This window comes from Emys orbicularis, chromosome 7, assembly GCF_028017835.1.
Source record: "Emys orbicularis isolate rEmyOrb1 chromosome 7, rEmyOrb1.hap1, whole genome shotgun sequence".
Classification (NCBI taxonomy): domain Eukaryota; kingdom Metazoa; phylum Chordata; order Testudines; family Emydidae; genus Emys; species Emys orbicularis.
The window spans coordinates 16,711,614-16,725,846 of NC_088689.1; the positions used below are offsets into that span (position 1 = coordinate 16,711,614).

A 14,233-nucleotide genomic window follows, 5' to 3' on the forward strand; every position below is an offset into this window, starting at 1 on the left:
TTGAAAAATCAGAGGATTGGTCTGAATTCAACAAGATGAAATTCAATAAAGACAACTGCAAAGTAGTTAACTTAGGAAGGAAAAATCAAATGCACAGCAGCAAAATGGGGAATAACTAGTGGTAATACTGCTGAAAAGACTCTGGAGGTTATAGTGGAACACAAACTGAAATGAGTCATCAGTGTGACACAACTGCAAAAAAGACTAATATGATTCAGGGGTGTATTAACAGGAGTGTTGTATATTAGACACAGGAGGTAAATGTCCTGCTCTACTTGACACTGGTGAAGCCACACCTGGAGTACTGCATCCAATTCTGGGCAATACAATTTAGGAAGGATGGGGACAAATTGGAAAGAGTTCAGAAGAGAGCAACACAAATAGGGTGACCAGATTACATGAACAAAATATTGGGACACATGGGGGGGGGCAGGTCCGGAGCACCGCCCAACCAACCAAACAAAAAACCCGAACCAGAATATCGGGACAAATGGCATCCCGACCCCATACATCCGTCGGGACGCGGGACAAACAACTTTTATCGGGATTTTATTGGGACGTCTGGTCACCCTAAACACAAATGATGAAAGGTTTAGAAAATCTGAATTATGAGGAAAGGTTAAAAAAAACTAGACATGAGAAACTAGTCTTGAGAAAAGAAGACTGAGACACAACCTGATAACAGTCTTCCAATATGTTAGGGCTGTTATAAAGAGCACAGTGATCAATTTAAGAAAACCTTTCTAATTATAAGAGTAATTAAGCTCTGGAATAGGCTTCCAAGGGAGATTGTGGAGTCCCCATAATTGGAAACTTTTAAAAACAAGTTGGACAAACATCTGTCAGATATAGTCTAGGTTTACTTGGTCCTGCCACAGCGTAGGGAGCAGGACTTGATACTTCTTGAGGTCCTTTCCTGCCATATATTTCTGTGATTCTATAATGGAGGTGTGAACCCCAGAACCGCCCAGCAACAGGTGGCCCTCTGCCCATCCATAAAAATGCGGCTAACAGCATATCTCTGCCTCTCGGTATAAAATACGTTTGGAGATGGACAGCATCATATAAGTGTCCAAGTGTTGCTTGTTTTTGTTAATTATGCCAGTTTATTTTAAAGCATGTATTGATTAAAGATTCCTGCATGCAAAAGAGCCAGAACCTGCCCTCTGATACAAACCATTGGAAATATGTGGGGGTATCTGACGGCAACATTTGGCATGTGGTTGGTACAGCATTTGGGAACGAAGCCTATAAATGCTCAGACAGATAATGTACCCCTTCTATAGCATATAGATACCATATAAATATAAGATGCCATTATTTTAGTTATTACTTATTGAAATACAAAGTGAAAGCATTGTTAATTGAGAGAGTTTATCCATTTAGGACTAATTGATAATTTCATAGTCCAAATAAGTCTGTTAGTTTAACAATAAACAGTTAATAATGATGCTTTACCACTTCAAAGCATTGTGACAGTTTGAATGATGGAGATTTTAAATGATGCAATTAAGGGTTCTATAAATACTTAAGTGCATGCTTATTTCTGAGCACCAAAATAATTCCATTGGAGTCAATGGGACTACTTACATGCTTAAAGTTAAGTAAGTGCGCAAGCGTTTGCATAACTGGAGACAGCACCTTTGAAAACTACAATTCTTATTTTTCCACATACTCAAAAGCCTCACCTAGCTGGGACTTTGCATGCCAAGAGCAGACTTTTACAACAAAATGTTATAAATACCTGAAAATAAAAGTTAATAACAGAACCGCGAACAGACAATTTTAACAGTCAAGGCATGAGTGGGTACTGATATAGTTAGTGTAAAATGGGATGGATGTTAAGCTGATTCCAGTAAACAGATCTGATTAACCAATCAATTTACTTCCTTGCTGCTGTTTGGCATTCTCACAGTGAACATCTTTCCACCATAGAAAAAGACACCAATGGAGATGCTCTGTGGGTATGGTGTTATCCCTCCACAACAGCTGAAATGAGGGATCTATTGCTGAGAAAATGCTGCCTTACAGATGAAAATAAACTGCTTCACACCTTTGTATTTGGCCAGTATAGAAGATCATGGTTCTATATCACAACAGTGGAAGTTCAAGATTCTTCAGTCTTGGAAAAGGTGGGACTGAATCACCAATAAAGCGGTCTAAAGCAGTGTTTTGGGGCCTAGTTCTGCAAATGCTTTACTACTAGCTGGGGTACTTACTAGTGGTAATAGTTCTAATGGAAAGAATGGGGTTGTTCTCAGGAACAAGCACATGCTCAAGAGTAAGTGTTTACAGGATTGGATCCATATTTTGCAGTTTTGAAATTCCCTGAGTATGTTTTATGGTCTTCCATAGTTGTGAACTTTTTAAAATTATTTTTTGCAGATTCTTTTTGGGCTTGAAATACACGGTAACCACTTGCTTCTGGAAAATAAGTACAAAGCTCACTGTTTTTCATAAAAATTAAAAATATTTGAGAGGAGGAAAAGCTAAGGGCCTCTTCCTGGCACATTCTTTTAAGCATGAATTCTCACGGAAAACAATGAAGATTTTTGCCTAAAAATCACATGTAGTATGACGCTAAATCTTGGCAATAGAGGTTGAAAGAAGTCTGTAGAGTTCCTAGCACAATAGGGCTTGATTCTTGGTAGTCCTTTCCTACTGAAGTCATTGGGCAAAAATTTTGTGAGTAGAAGATTAATGTACTTTAATTTCCATGTAATGATGAAAAGGAGAAAGTTGGGTGCATCATGGATTTTAATTTTGGGGGTGTTTTAATAGAATTTATAATGGCATAAATTTTGTTAGAATGGAAGATTAAAGATGATAGACCTGGCAGATTTGGACTGATTATTTGGATCAGAAGAGAGTAGTTGTTTGGTGTATGAGAACAGGGAGGCTACTCCAGGCAATGTAGAGGAAAGAAGTTACATAGGAAGCTTTGGAAAGGAATAGGCTGAAAGGATAATAGGCTGATATTAGTAAAAGATATAGGCAGGAAGGAACAGCGTGCATATCCTTGCTTTATCTTACATTCTGTTTGTTTTTAAGCAGTTTTCATCACTGCAGGATAGACTTTGTAGAACTTCCCTTGACTTGTCTATTTTTTTGGCTGTAAATACCACCTTTTCTGTTACATCCCTCCCACCCCCTTCTTTTCCCCTCAGAGTGTAAGAGATTAATTTTGCACACTTACAGAATGCCACTTACACCCAATTTTCTGACCATCTTATGCTATCTCTAATATGTCCAATGGAAAAGGTTTTGGACAGTTTGTTAGATATTACAAAAATGCAGACATAATGCTTGGGACCCAGGCTGTAAAATTAGTCTTTGAACAGCATTGTTATATCTCACTCATTATTTATGGCTAAAATAGGTTTTTTATTGTTGCATTCTCTACATTTCTGCTAAAATATATGTCTATTTTAAAATGTACCTTAGCATTCAAAGTCTCTATTTTGGTACATGATTTATTGTGCTTTTCTGAAGGATTGAATTGTATATGTATTCATCTTTATTACTGATAATTGAAATATTGCAGATGCACTTTCATTTCTTCTGTACTCTGACATTAAGGTCCCTTAATAAGTTGTTGTAAGACTAGTAGCATTGTGGCATTCCATATTAAGTAAAAAGCATTCCTATGTGGTGATTCTTCCTGTCCTTCTCCCACCCTCTCCACCTCCACCTTAGAACCCCCCACCATGGTTCTGTCCTTCTCCTCACGCCATTGTAATCTATCATATCTGCAGTAGGAGGTTAATAAGGTGGGGGCAGGTAACTGTCTCATGTTTAGGGGTGGGTTTTTTTGTTGTTGTTTAATCCACCAAATATTGATAACTCCGACTCAGTGAAAGTGGGTCAAGTCAGAAGCCATTAGCTATGTCTTTTTTCCTGCATATAAATGAGATTTGCAGCTGTCTCGCACTCTCCTGGTACTATAATGTCTTGTATGAGTGTTGCATTAAATTCAGTAATGTAAGTATTACCTGAATTAAAATGGAAGTATATAAAACAACCTGCATGTTTTTTTGTGTGTTTTGGACAGGTGACTCACTTTTCTATTGTTCTGACTGCCAAAGATTTTAACCCGGAGAAATATGCTGCCTTCACTAGGATATTGTGTAGGTCTGTATAAAAGCTGTATTTAGTGCAAATGTTTAAATACTTAGGTCTTGCCAAACTGGGAGGCTGAACGATACATGTTGTCTAACAATATGAATGTTTGCTGGGATTCTGTATTATGATTCGTTATTGCAACTATATACATTCTAGGTCTGTGATTAAGTACAACTGGCTATTTTGTGTCCATGTGATAAAATTAAGAACATAGTCAAATGTTCAACATATGTTACCATAAAAATAAAATTCTTTGTTTTTCACAGCTTTTTTTCCCTAAGAACATGTTTTCAAAATGTAATAAATACTGAAAGAGCCTCTGTGATCTTTGTGTTTCACTGTTGCATAAACTATTTAGGCTGATTGTGACTTGTTTTCTCTCTGTGTGTGTGTGTGTGTGTGTATATGTATGTATGTATGTATGTATCTTATAAGGTGGAGGTTATTAAGGGTGACTTATAAACTGAGTGTCTTTCTAAATGATCTGAAAATTATAGTTGAATTTAAAAATAAATGTGACCGTAGCTTTGTAGGGAAACTAAAATGGAAGATGGCAGCTTAGAAACATCTATAACACTATTTTTGAAATAATCTGTTTTGAAGCTTTAGGTACGGTGTTCCCATAGCTGAATTCCTTTCTCCTTTCCCAGGGGAAACTTACCGGTAGTTAAAGCTCAGAGGAAGAGAGATGATTAACAAATGGATATTAAGAGGGGGGAGAGTTTCTTTTTTCTATGTACAAGGGACAGACTGAGAGTCTTTGCATTTGTCTCACGTACAGCATGTCTCCTGTCAGCTGTACCTTTTTTGATAATCATGAGGTAACTGATCATATGATCGGTATTTAAAAATCAGATGAAGAATATGAGGAGTTTTGCCCTTCACAAAACAAATCTTTTATAAATCCACAAATATTTTTTGTTTTGTTTTGTTTTTTTTACTTGTTTTATACTGAAACTATAGCTCCCATTCATTTGTGAAACAGGAAATCCTAATAAGAACATGAGTTGACCATAGATCCAAAAAACAGACAAGTTTTTGTGCTCATCCTGACCCAATCATGTGTCTTAAAATCAGAATTCTTCCAAATCAGTATTTTGGTGATACTATGACCTTTTCGTATGCCTATCTGTACTGTTCACACCATCATAGACAAAAACTAAATATTTTCACTTTTTTAATGCAGAATCTACCTGAAGCATGGGAGTACAGTTAAAATGATGGAGAGTTACATTGCAGTTCTTACAAAGGGGATCTGCCAGAGTGAAGAAAATGGATCTTTCCTCAGCAAAGATTTTGATGCCCGAAAGGCTTACCTTGCAGGTTCAATCAAAGGTTAAAAATAAATCTATAGTCAACTGATTACTTGTATCTTATTTAAATATGAAATCCACAATGCCATTCTGCAGCCATATAAAATAGATTTATATATCAAGTTCCAAATTCTGTTCAGATAAGTAACTAATATGAACTGTTTATATATATATTCTGAGTATAGTGATGTCTGGTGACTTGTCAATAATTTTTAAAGAAATATTGCCAGAAGATACTCTTGTGATACCATAATGTCTTTCTTTCCTGTCTCGTAGATATAGTATCTCAGTTTGGTATGGAAACAGTTATCCTATTCACTGCACTGATGTTAAAGAAAAGAATTGTTGTACATCACCCAAGAATAGAAGTCATCCAGGAGTTTACTAGGTACAGCACATACCTGTAAATAACAATGCATTAGGCCCTGATTCTGGAAAGTATCTATAGTCAGGAAAGCACTAAAGTAAATGCTTCAAGTTAAACATGTTCTTAGATCCCATTGATTTCAGTGAAACCAAAGTGTGTGTTTAAGTGCTTTCCTGAACTGGGGCCTTAAAAATAGAATGAATACCAATAATATAAGGACCCTCAATTATCTGTGTATGTCTGTATGCGTGCTCTCATATACAAGAGATTCTTAATGTCACAAAATTTATATTTCTCTCTAAAGCTTTACAGTATGAAGTGCTAAGTCACCGATTAGTACAAGAAAAAAATATACTTAGTTTCAAATGCTAACTTCATTTCCTTAGGACTCTACCTGCTTTAGTGTGGCATCGACAGGACTGGTCAATTCTTCATTCGTATGTTCATCTAAATGATGATGAACTGGAAGCATTAAAGACCTGCACAGGTAGTAATAAATTATCAGTCAAACTTTGTTCATAATGTTAATTTCATCTACATTGGAGCAACATCCTTTAGCAATAATGTCATGAAAAATCTCTTGCTATTTCCATCATAAATTCATTTTGAGGATTTTTAATTCTTTAAATCTGTCATAGAAGTTAGACTGTACATTTTTTCTTTAAAAAAAAAAAAGCATGTGTTTTACACTAAATTAAAGATCAGATAAATAGTTTTATTGGTGGTTCCATCCAGATGGATTGTACTTCCTCCCTCCCCCCCTAAGCTACTGTAAATGATTTCCTTTAGTTACTAAGAAGATAGAGCCTGTCATTAGAGAGTATTGGAATGTAATCCGGACCAAATATCACAAATTGAGGGATCGTTATTACCAAATAATCTTTTGGTAATCTTTCTGGGGCCTCCTAGTAGAAATGGTCACACAAAAGGAAATGAAGACTTAATCTCTCATCTGCTAGAAGCTGCTCAGCCATTTGTAGCCTCCTATTGGGAAAAGAAAAATAGCCCAACCATTGGGGAATGGTTGAAAAAATATGGGAGGTTGTGGTTACAGAAAAATTTAATACACCAATTATGTATCCAGCAAAATAGACAGGACGGATAGATATGTAGATAGTTAGTTACCTTCTGTTTAGTACTCAAATTAAATTCTTCAAAAAACTCAGCATACCTGTTCAGTTTTTTTGAATAGTAGCATTTGATACACATATTTAACATATCTCTACATAGAGATTTCACTCAATTTAATAAAATCACTAGGAATGACATAGGTGTTGTAATGATGCTCACTCTGTAATATGGTAACATCCTGCTAAATAGACCAGATTCCTGTATAATGTCTCTTTAAACAAAAACTAATTGTTGTAATGATTATTTTATTTCTGATATTTACATGGCAGGGATTTGTAAACTTATTAACTTCCTAAGGAGGTAGGGAAGTAAGCTTGTCTCCTTTTGATGTTGTTTTGGATCAGATGGAATGAAGGAGTTAATGCAGTGTTACAGAGGGGTTGATATAACATGCCTTCAACCCAAATAAGATTACCTTCAAAGCATGTATGTGGTTAATGATTATTATTTTTCTTACTTTTTTGCAGTTAAAAAATAACTCGAAGTAATAGTGGGTATTTCACTTAAATTAACAAGAAGTAATTCACTTTAAAGGTTGGAATTCTATTCTAAATATGCTCCACTGGGTCAGTTGGTGGCTGTTTATTGTAGTCACAAATGGCCTCCCCATGCTGTAAGAGTCTGATTTGTGATTTCTATTGAGTGTAAATGTTATATAATACATCAAAAGATAGTAAGCTTCTACTCTCTCCCCTCCCCTCCCCCCCCCCCTCCCGCCGCCCAAACTGGACACAACAGAGTGAACGAAGGATTTAGCAGTATTCTTAACCCTGAATTTCCTCACTCTTGTCTCTTTCGGATAATCAGTTTTATAGTTAACAAGTATTTTTAATGTTTGTTTGACTATTTTACCGCTAGTGTATACCTCAGCTCATCAAAATCACCAAACCACACTTCAACAGAAAACAGCTGCTATAAGGGAAGGCATACTGAGATGAACCTAGCTGGCATGTTGTAAATCAGAAAACGTTCTGCTGTCACTACCATCATATTCCTGACCCAAATAGCCGCTAAGAGCACTTTAATGGAATCTCTTAGTGTATAGACCAGTGATCTCCAACCTTTTAAGGCACAAAATCACTTTCCGAATTTAAGTTCAACCCAGGATCTTCCCCGAAACCCCGCCCCGCTCACTCCATCTCCTCCCCCGCCGTCACTCGCTCTCCCCCACCCTCACTCACTCTCACCGGGCTGGGGCAGGGGGTTGGAGTTCAGGAGGGGGTGCGGGCTCTGGGCTGGGGCTGAGGGGTTCAGAGTGTGGGAGGGGGCTCCGGGCTGAGCCTGGGGCAGGGGCTTGGAGTGAAGGAGGGGGTATGGAGTGCTGGAGGGGGCTCAGGGCTGGGGGTTGGGGTGCACTTACCTCAGGTGGCTCCCGGTTGGCGGCACAGCGGGGCTAAGGTAGACTCCCTGCCTGCCCCGGCCCCACTCAGGCACATCGGCACCTCCTCCCCATCACAAGCCAGGCCAATCCCCCCCCACACCCTGCCAGCCAGTAGTGCACCACGTGGCCACGCCGCTCCTGGAAGGGGCCAACACATCCCTGCGGCCCCTTGGGAGGGGAACATGACTCCGCGTGCCGCCCCTCTCTGCAGGCGCTGCCCCCGCAGCTCCCATTGGCCACAGCTCCCCATTCCCGGCCATTGGGAGATACGGGGGCAGTGTTTGCAGGCACAAGCAGAGCGTGGAAACCCCTGCTCCCTTCCCCCAGCTGTGGTGGCGTGCTGGCTGCTTCTGGGAGCAGCGTGGGGCTGTAGCAGGCAGGAAGCCTGCCTTAGCGGCAGCCCCGCTACACCACAGCGGCCGGAGATCGCGATTGACTGGGAGAGTCTGCAGGATAGTGACCGCTGCTATAGACCTTAGTGTATTTCACCTTTGGAAAGTGAACACGCAGTCACGTTTTTTTTTTTTTTAAATATTTTGAGTAGCAAGAAAGCTTTGAAACTGAAAACATAATCTTCCTTACTACGTATAGTGTTTTGTTCTTAATTTTAAACTCCGGAAGTCAAAAAATACACTAGGTGCTTATTCAAATGCCCAAAGAAGTCAATTAACTTCAATGGGTGCTGGATCAAGTCCTTAATTTTAAAACAGATTTTAGTTTACACTACATCTCTTTTGGTTTTCAGTTTTTAATCAGAATTTGTCTTCGTAAATCTCCACCACCTAGGTTACATTGCTGGATTTATAGACTCCAAAGTGAGCAATAGACCGGATCTATATGATGTGTATGTGAATTTGGCAGACAGTGAAATTACCATTTCCCAGCAAGCGAAAGGTTGGTTGGCAGCATTTGTTTTTGTTTTGTTTTGGTGAGAGGTGGTGGTATTTGCTTTGTAACTCTGAACATAGAGCCAGATTCAACAAAATATTGGTCCTGTTTCCAGGCTAGTTATGAGAGAGCAATTATTTTAGAGCTTTCATAGTCCTTCTCAGCTGGGAGCCTGGAAGATCTTTGGTGAATCTGGGCCATAATGTCATCATGTATAAATGCCTAAGTAATGGAATTGGAGAAGGGTGGTCTTGTGTATAATACACAAGTCTTAATTTAAAACATGTGACTGAAACATTTTATATTTTCATAAAGTTACATTCTAAACCATGGGTGGGTTATGAATCCAGCCCAGAACTAAACCCTTATAAATGACTATTCCCATTTTCATACCCACTGAACTTTGGGTTTTGTATTTCCTACCAATGATCAAGGGCAAATGCTGCCTGCAAAACTCTCAGTGCATGGAGGATAAAACCTTTAGAGCAGTAGGAAATCTTAACTTGGTTTTATTAAAAATGCTTAATTCGCCCATGGATGTCAAATGACAGATAAAGGTCATGAGAAGAACTCATAATTTGTCTTGCCATCAATTTACCAGATGGTAGTTTGTCACTTAAATGCATTTGCACATTTCACTACTAAAAATTCATAACAATTCTTTAAAATATTCATTCTTTAAAATAAATCTTATTTTTAAAGTATAAAGAAAAAAGCCTGATCTTGGTTAACCTTGATTTATCTTTACTTTATAGTTCTTTATATAAAAACTTCAGCATACTTTCTGGAAACTAGCAGTAAACTTATCTGTAACGCCATTGTAGGATCTACAGTATTTTGTCTAATTGTACCTCTGCATATTAATTTTATCCCAGCAAAAGCAATAAAGATGTGATGGGAATACATGAAAATACAATAAAGTTCAAAGTACATTTTTGTGAAAAGTTCTTGTAGGCAGTCCTATTATTCTTCCTCCTACATAAATATTTTCAGGAAGCGCCATTAAAGAGAGCATATGAGTAAAGGTGAGAGGTGCCATTCTTACAAATGCTAGTGACCTGCTACTACTGTTTTTGGATGAAGGGTGCTATTCGTGCAAAATATTATGTTCTAGATGGGTTAGATCAGTGCTTCTCAAAGTCGGGCCGCCGCTTGTTCAGGGAAAGCCCCTGGCGGTCCGGGCCGGTTTGTTTACCTGCCGCGTCCGCAGGTTCGGCCGATCGCGGCTCCCACTGGCCGTGGTTCGCCGCTCCAGGCCAATGGGGGCTGTGGGAAGGGCGGCCAGCACATCCCTCGGCCCGCGCCGCTTCCCGCAGCCCCCATTGGCCTGGGACGGCGAACCGCGGCCATTGGGAGCCGCGATCGGCCGAACCTGTGGATGCGGCAGGTAAACAAACCGGCCCAGCCTGCCAGGGGCTTTCCCTGAAGAAGCGGCGGACTGGCTTTGAGAAGCACTGGGTTAGATGATCAGAATGAATGCATGATGTATTTTTCTCTACTCCCCAGAGGCAATGACAATGGGAAAATTGCACAAAGAAATTGGTCAACTCATTGTTCAGTCTGCAGAAGATCCAGATAAATCAGATAGTCAAGTAATTAAGGTTAGTCCCTTTTATGTTTAAATGTCTCCTTTCATTAATATTTTATTTAAAGAAAGAAAGGAAGAAATACCATAATGAAATGTCAGGCCCTGCTTCCCCCAAACTCTGTTGATCTGTTGCAATCTCTAGTTTATAAATACCACTATACATTGAAATTCTTAAAATAGTTCTGCTATCATGACCTGGTTATAATAGTATATAAATAAAGTAACTAAAACATAGTGTATTGGCACTTCATGTTGTTGAAAAACTTCCAGACATTCCTTTGAATATATTTCACTCGTATTAAAATAAAATGATTTTACAATGGTATAAGATTTTATAATCAGTTATTTGCTTCACTTATACTATAACTTCTTGGGAAAATTCATAGGTAACATTTTAAACCCTGAAATATGCTTCTTCAGATTTAAGATTGGGCTTCAAAATGCTGTGTTTTTTCCCGTTCCCACACCAATAGAGTCTGTTAGCTATTACACAATTGCATTGCGGTAATAATTTTGAAATAAAGGTGTTAGACCCTGTGAAATGCTGAGAACTCCCAGCTACCCCTGAATTAAATGTTCAGCATCTTACATGATCAGATCTGAAGAAAGAATATTCCAAATTTTTTTTTTAAGTAGCATATTGATGCGTTCTGACCAATTATTTCCCCTGCATACTATTTGTGTTAGTATCTTATACAGAGGTGTTAATAATGTTAAATAATTTTCCTAGTACTCTATTCATGCTTGCTTATTTGTCTATTCTTATTTTAAGGATATTTCACTGAAGACAAAAGAAATTTTGACTAATCTGGCATCATTTACTGAAGTTTCTGATGATGGTGAGAAACCCACACTTAACTTTGAAGCCCTAAAACAAAAGCGATATCCACCAGCTACAGAAAACTTTCTTTATCATCTAGCAGCTGCTGAACAAATGCTTAAGATCTGACTTTGTTGATATACTTCACTGTTGTGGACCAATATGAAACTATTCCCTTTGCCATAAAACTATGACTGTCTGCTACTTATATAAAAAACTAAAGGTAGCAAAGAAAATGTTACATTTTAATGATGTAATGCAAAATATAGACATATGACCTGGAACATGCGGCTGCACATTAGGAAATATTTCTAGTCTTTTTACTTTTCCTTGACTCTGACTTTATACACACAAGGGCAGATACTCAAAAACACAACCTGAGTTGGGCACCTGACTTGTGTTTGTGCCTTTGAAATCTTCCCCCTTACTCTTGGTGTACTATAACATTATAGAACTGGACATACTGGTATAAACAAATTGAAATCAGATACACTGAAAACTGGAAAATGGTTAGAGCAGTAAAACTATACCTGTTTGTCTTGTTGCATAGCCATAAAGTAACAGTTTTTAAGTAAGCAGTCTGAAACTAACTTTGCTTTGTAATCTTCTGGGAAGAACTTAAATTCTTTGTAAGGAAACCTACTTTTTGAGCCAAACATCCAATGTTTCTGCAGAAATGTCCATGAAACCAGTCAAAAGGTTCTGCAGTAGCACTTTTGTTATATGAAAAATCGAACTTTTTTTCCTGGCCTTTGCACAGATGCGTGTAGCATGTGGTTTTACATAGAGATTTTATACTTAAGATCAAAAATTTAGTAATCCATATTTATACTATTAAAAATTGAATGTTTGGTATCTTGAAGCTGTAAGAACTCATAATTAACTATATACAAGCAATATTCATTTGAGAAAGATTTTTGTTTATGTATTGTAAAGTAAGGAAGTGTATTTTAGAATATGGATAAGGAATTAGGTATCTATATATAAAATAGCTACCTATTGCAGTTAGTCCGAGAGAACTACTGCTACAATCCCCTATTTTCAGGGGTGTATAATCCTACTTCAGATATTTACTCGAGACAGAAACTTTGCAGTTAGTTTAGACACAGAAGCATTTTTTAAACGAATGGCATATTGACTGTGTTTTGAATATCAGTGCTCTTTGACTTTTTTCCATTTGTATAACTTAAGGGGTGTTTTTTAATGGTCCAGATAAGTTTAAAGATCATAGAGAAAGAAACACAATTTGGGCCTGAGCCTTACGTCCATTGAAGTTAGTCTTTCCATTGAGCTCAACATGCTTTGGATCAGGTCTTGAGCATTTCTATAACTTCAGGGTTAGAGTGAAAATTTCTTTCCATGGATTCTTACAAAAAAAAAAAAAAACAAGCAAGCTTTATTAAAATAACATGTAGTTGAAATAACATTCACGGTTTAGGATAACTCACAAAAAAGCGGAGTTCTCATTTGCCAACTAAATATTTGATATTTAATTTTCTTTTACGTTCAGTCTTGGAGACTCTTTAGTTGCAAATTTCCTTATTGTTTGTCTCAACCTTTCATTCTAATGTTTTTGTATGAAAACAAATGAAACTTAATTTTGCACTTCAGGAATTATACACATAGCAAAGTTATGCCTATAAAAAATTATGATCTTTTTTTCCTGAACCCATTGCCCTGTGTATTTCATGTAAATTGTGCTTGAATAGTCATGATCATCAAGTCACAGGCTTCAGCTCTTTAATTACTATAAAATAATAGAAATATTTAGTAACGTGGTAACTTAAAACATTTATAATATTTCAACCACAATGTCTAATTTAAAAAGAATTGTGTTGCGTTTTTATTTATATTGAATGTACAGCAAGGTGGTATAAGCAAACTCTTGTAATAGGTGAGGAAGAGAATTTCAATGGAAGGTGTGCAAAATTAAGTTTAAATTCCCTCTAGCCCCCAGGTGATACACTTATCCTATGAGAAGAAAATTGGGCCACTTGCACTTGTATGAAGTAGTGCATCACCTACACTACTACAGCCTTGATTCCATACATAACAAAACAGACCCGATGTAGATCGTAACCGGTTTGTTTTGCTAACTTTCAAAGGGACAGATAGTAATGTCCTCGTTGAAATTTAACTTATTCTTTCTATCTCCAGAAATCAGTGAACTGTGTTCCTCTAGAGCAGTATCTTTCTTCGTAATGGTTTTTTGACACCTACAGATTTTCACAAGGGTTAAAAGGAGAGTTTGAGTGTAACGGGTAAAATCAGCAACCCTTTGTTAACCAAGTGTGGTTCTGTGCTGAGAAGTGACAGTATGAGACTCCAGGTTAGTTCTGATTTCCATAGTGTAGTGGTTCCCAAACTTGTCCCGCCGCTTGTGCAGGGAAAGCCCCTGGCGGGCCGGGCCGGTTTGTTTACGTACCATGTCCGCAGGTTCAGCCGATCGTGGCTCCCACTGGCCACGGTTCGCTACTCCAGGCCAATAGGAGCTGCTGGAAATGGCGCAGGCCGAGGGATGTACTGGCCGCCGCTTCCAGCAGCTCCCATTGGCCTGGAACCACTGCCATAGTGGATATGTTCAGCCTACAAATAGCCATTTTTGCAACTGTCAGCCCTACAA

At 38.0% G+C, this 14,233-nt stretch overlaps 1 protein-coding gene across 2 annotated transcripts; it reads left to right on the forward strand.

Moving 5' to 3' along the window:
* The first annotated feature begins 1,925 nt into the window (after positions 1-1,925).
* DENND10 (DENN domain containing 10) lies at positions 1,926-12,975 on the forward strand. 2 transcript variants are annotated; one of them, XM_065407779.1, is made up of 8 exons: positions 1,926-2,132; positions 4,052-4,131; positions 5,309-5,457; positions 5,712-5,823; positions 6,189-6,289; positions 9,101-9,208; positions 10,709-10,803; positions 11,563-12,975. In XM_065407779.1, exons 1-8 carry the CDS (start codon positions 1,995-1,997, stop codon positions 11,737-11,739), a joined length of 960 nt encoding a protein of 319 aa, XP_065263851.1. In that variant the 5' UTR covers positions 1,926-1,994; the 3' UTR covers positions 11,740-12,975. The 2 variants fall into 2 exon arrangements, with proteins under 2 accessions (XP_065263851.1, XP_065263852.1); XM_065407780.1 differs by lacking the exon at positions 1,926-2,132 and having other exon boundaries at positions 4,092-4,127.
* Positions 12,976-14,233: the final 1,258 nt, after the last annotated feature.

Excerpts from the sequence above, each read along its gene's own strand:
- DENND10 (XM_065407779.1), top strand. The coding sequence starts at position 1,995 with ATGAGGGATCTATTGCTGAGAAAATGCTGCCTTACAGATGAAAATAAA. Across the intron at positions 5,458-5,711 it reads CCTTGCAGGTTCAATCAAAG|ATATAGTATCTCAGTTTGGT; the intron begins GTTAAAAATAAA and ends CCTGTCTCGTAG. Across the intron at positions 6,290-9,100 it reads AGCATTAAAGACCTGCACAG|GTTACATTGCTGGATTTATA; the intron begins GTAGTAATAAAT and ends TCCACCACCTAG.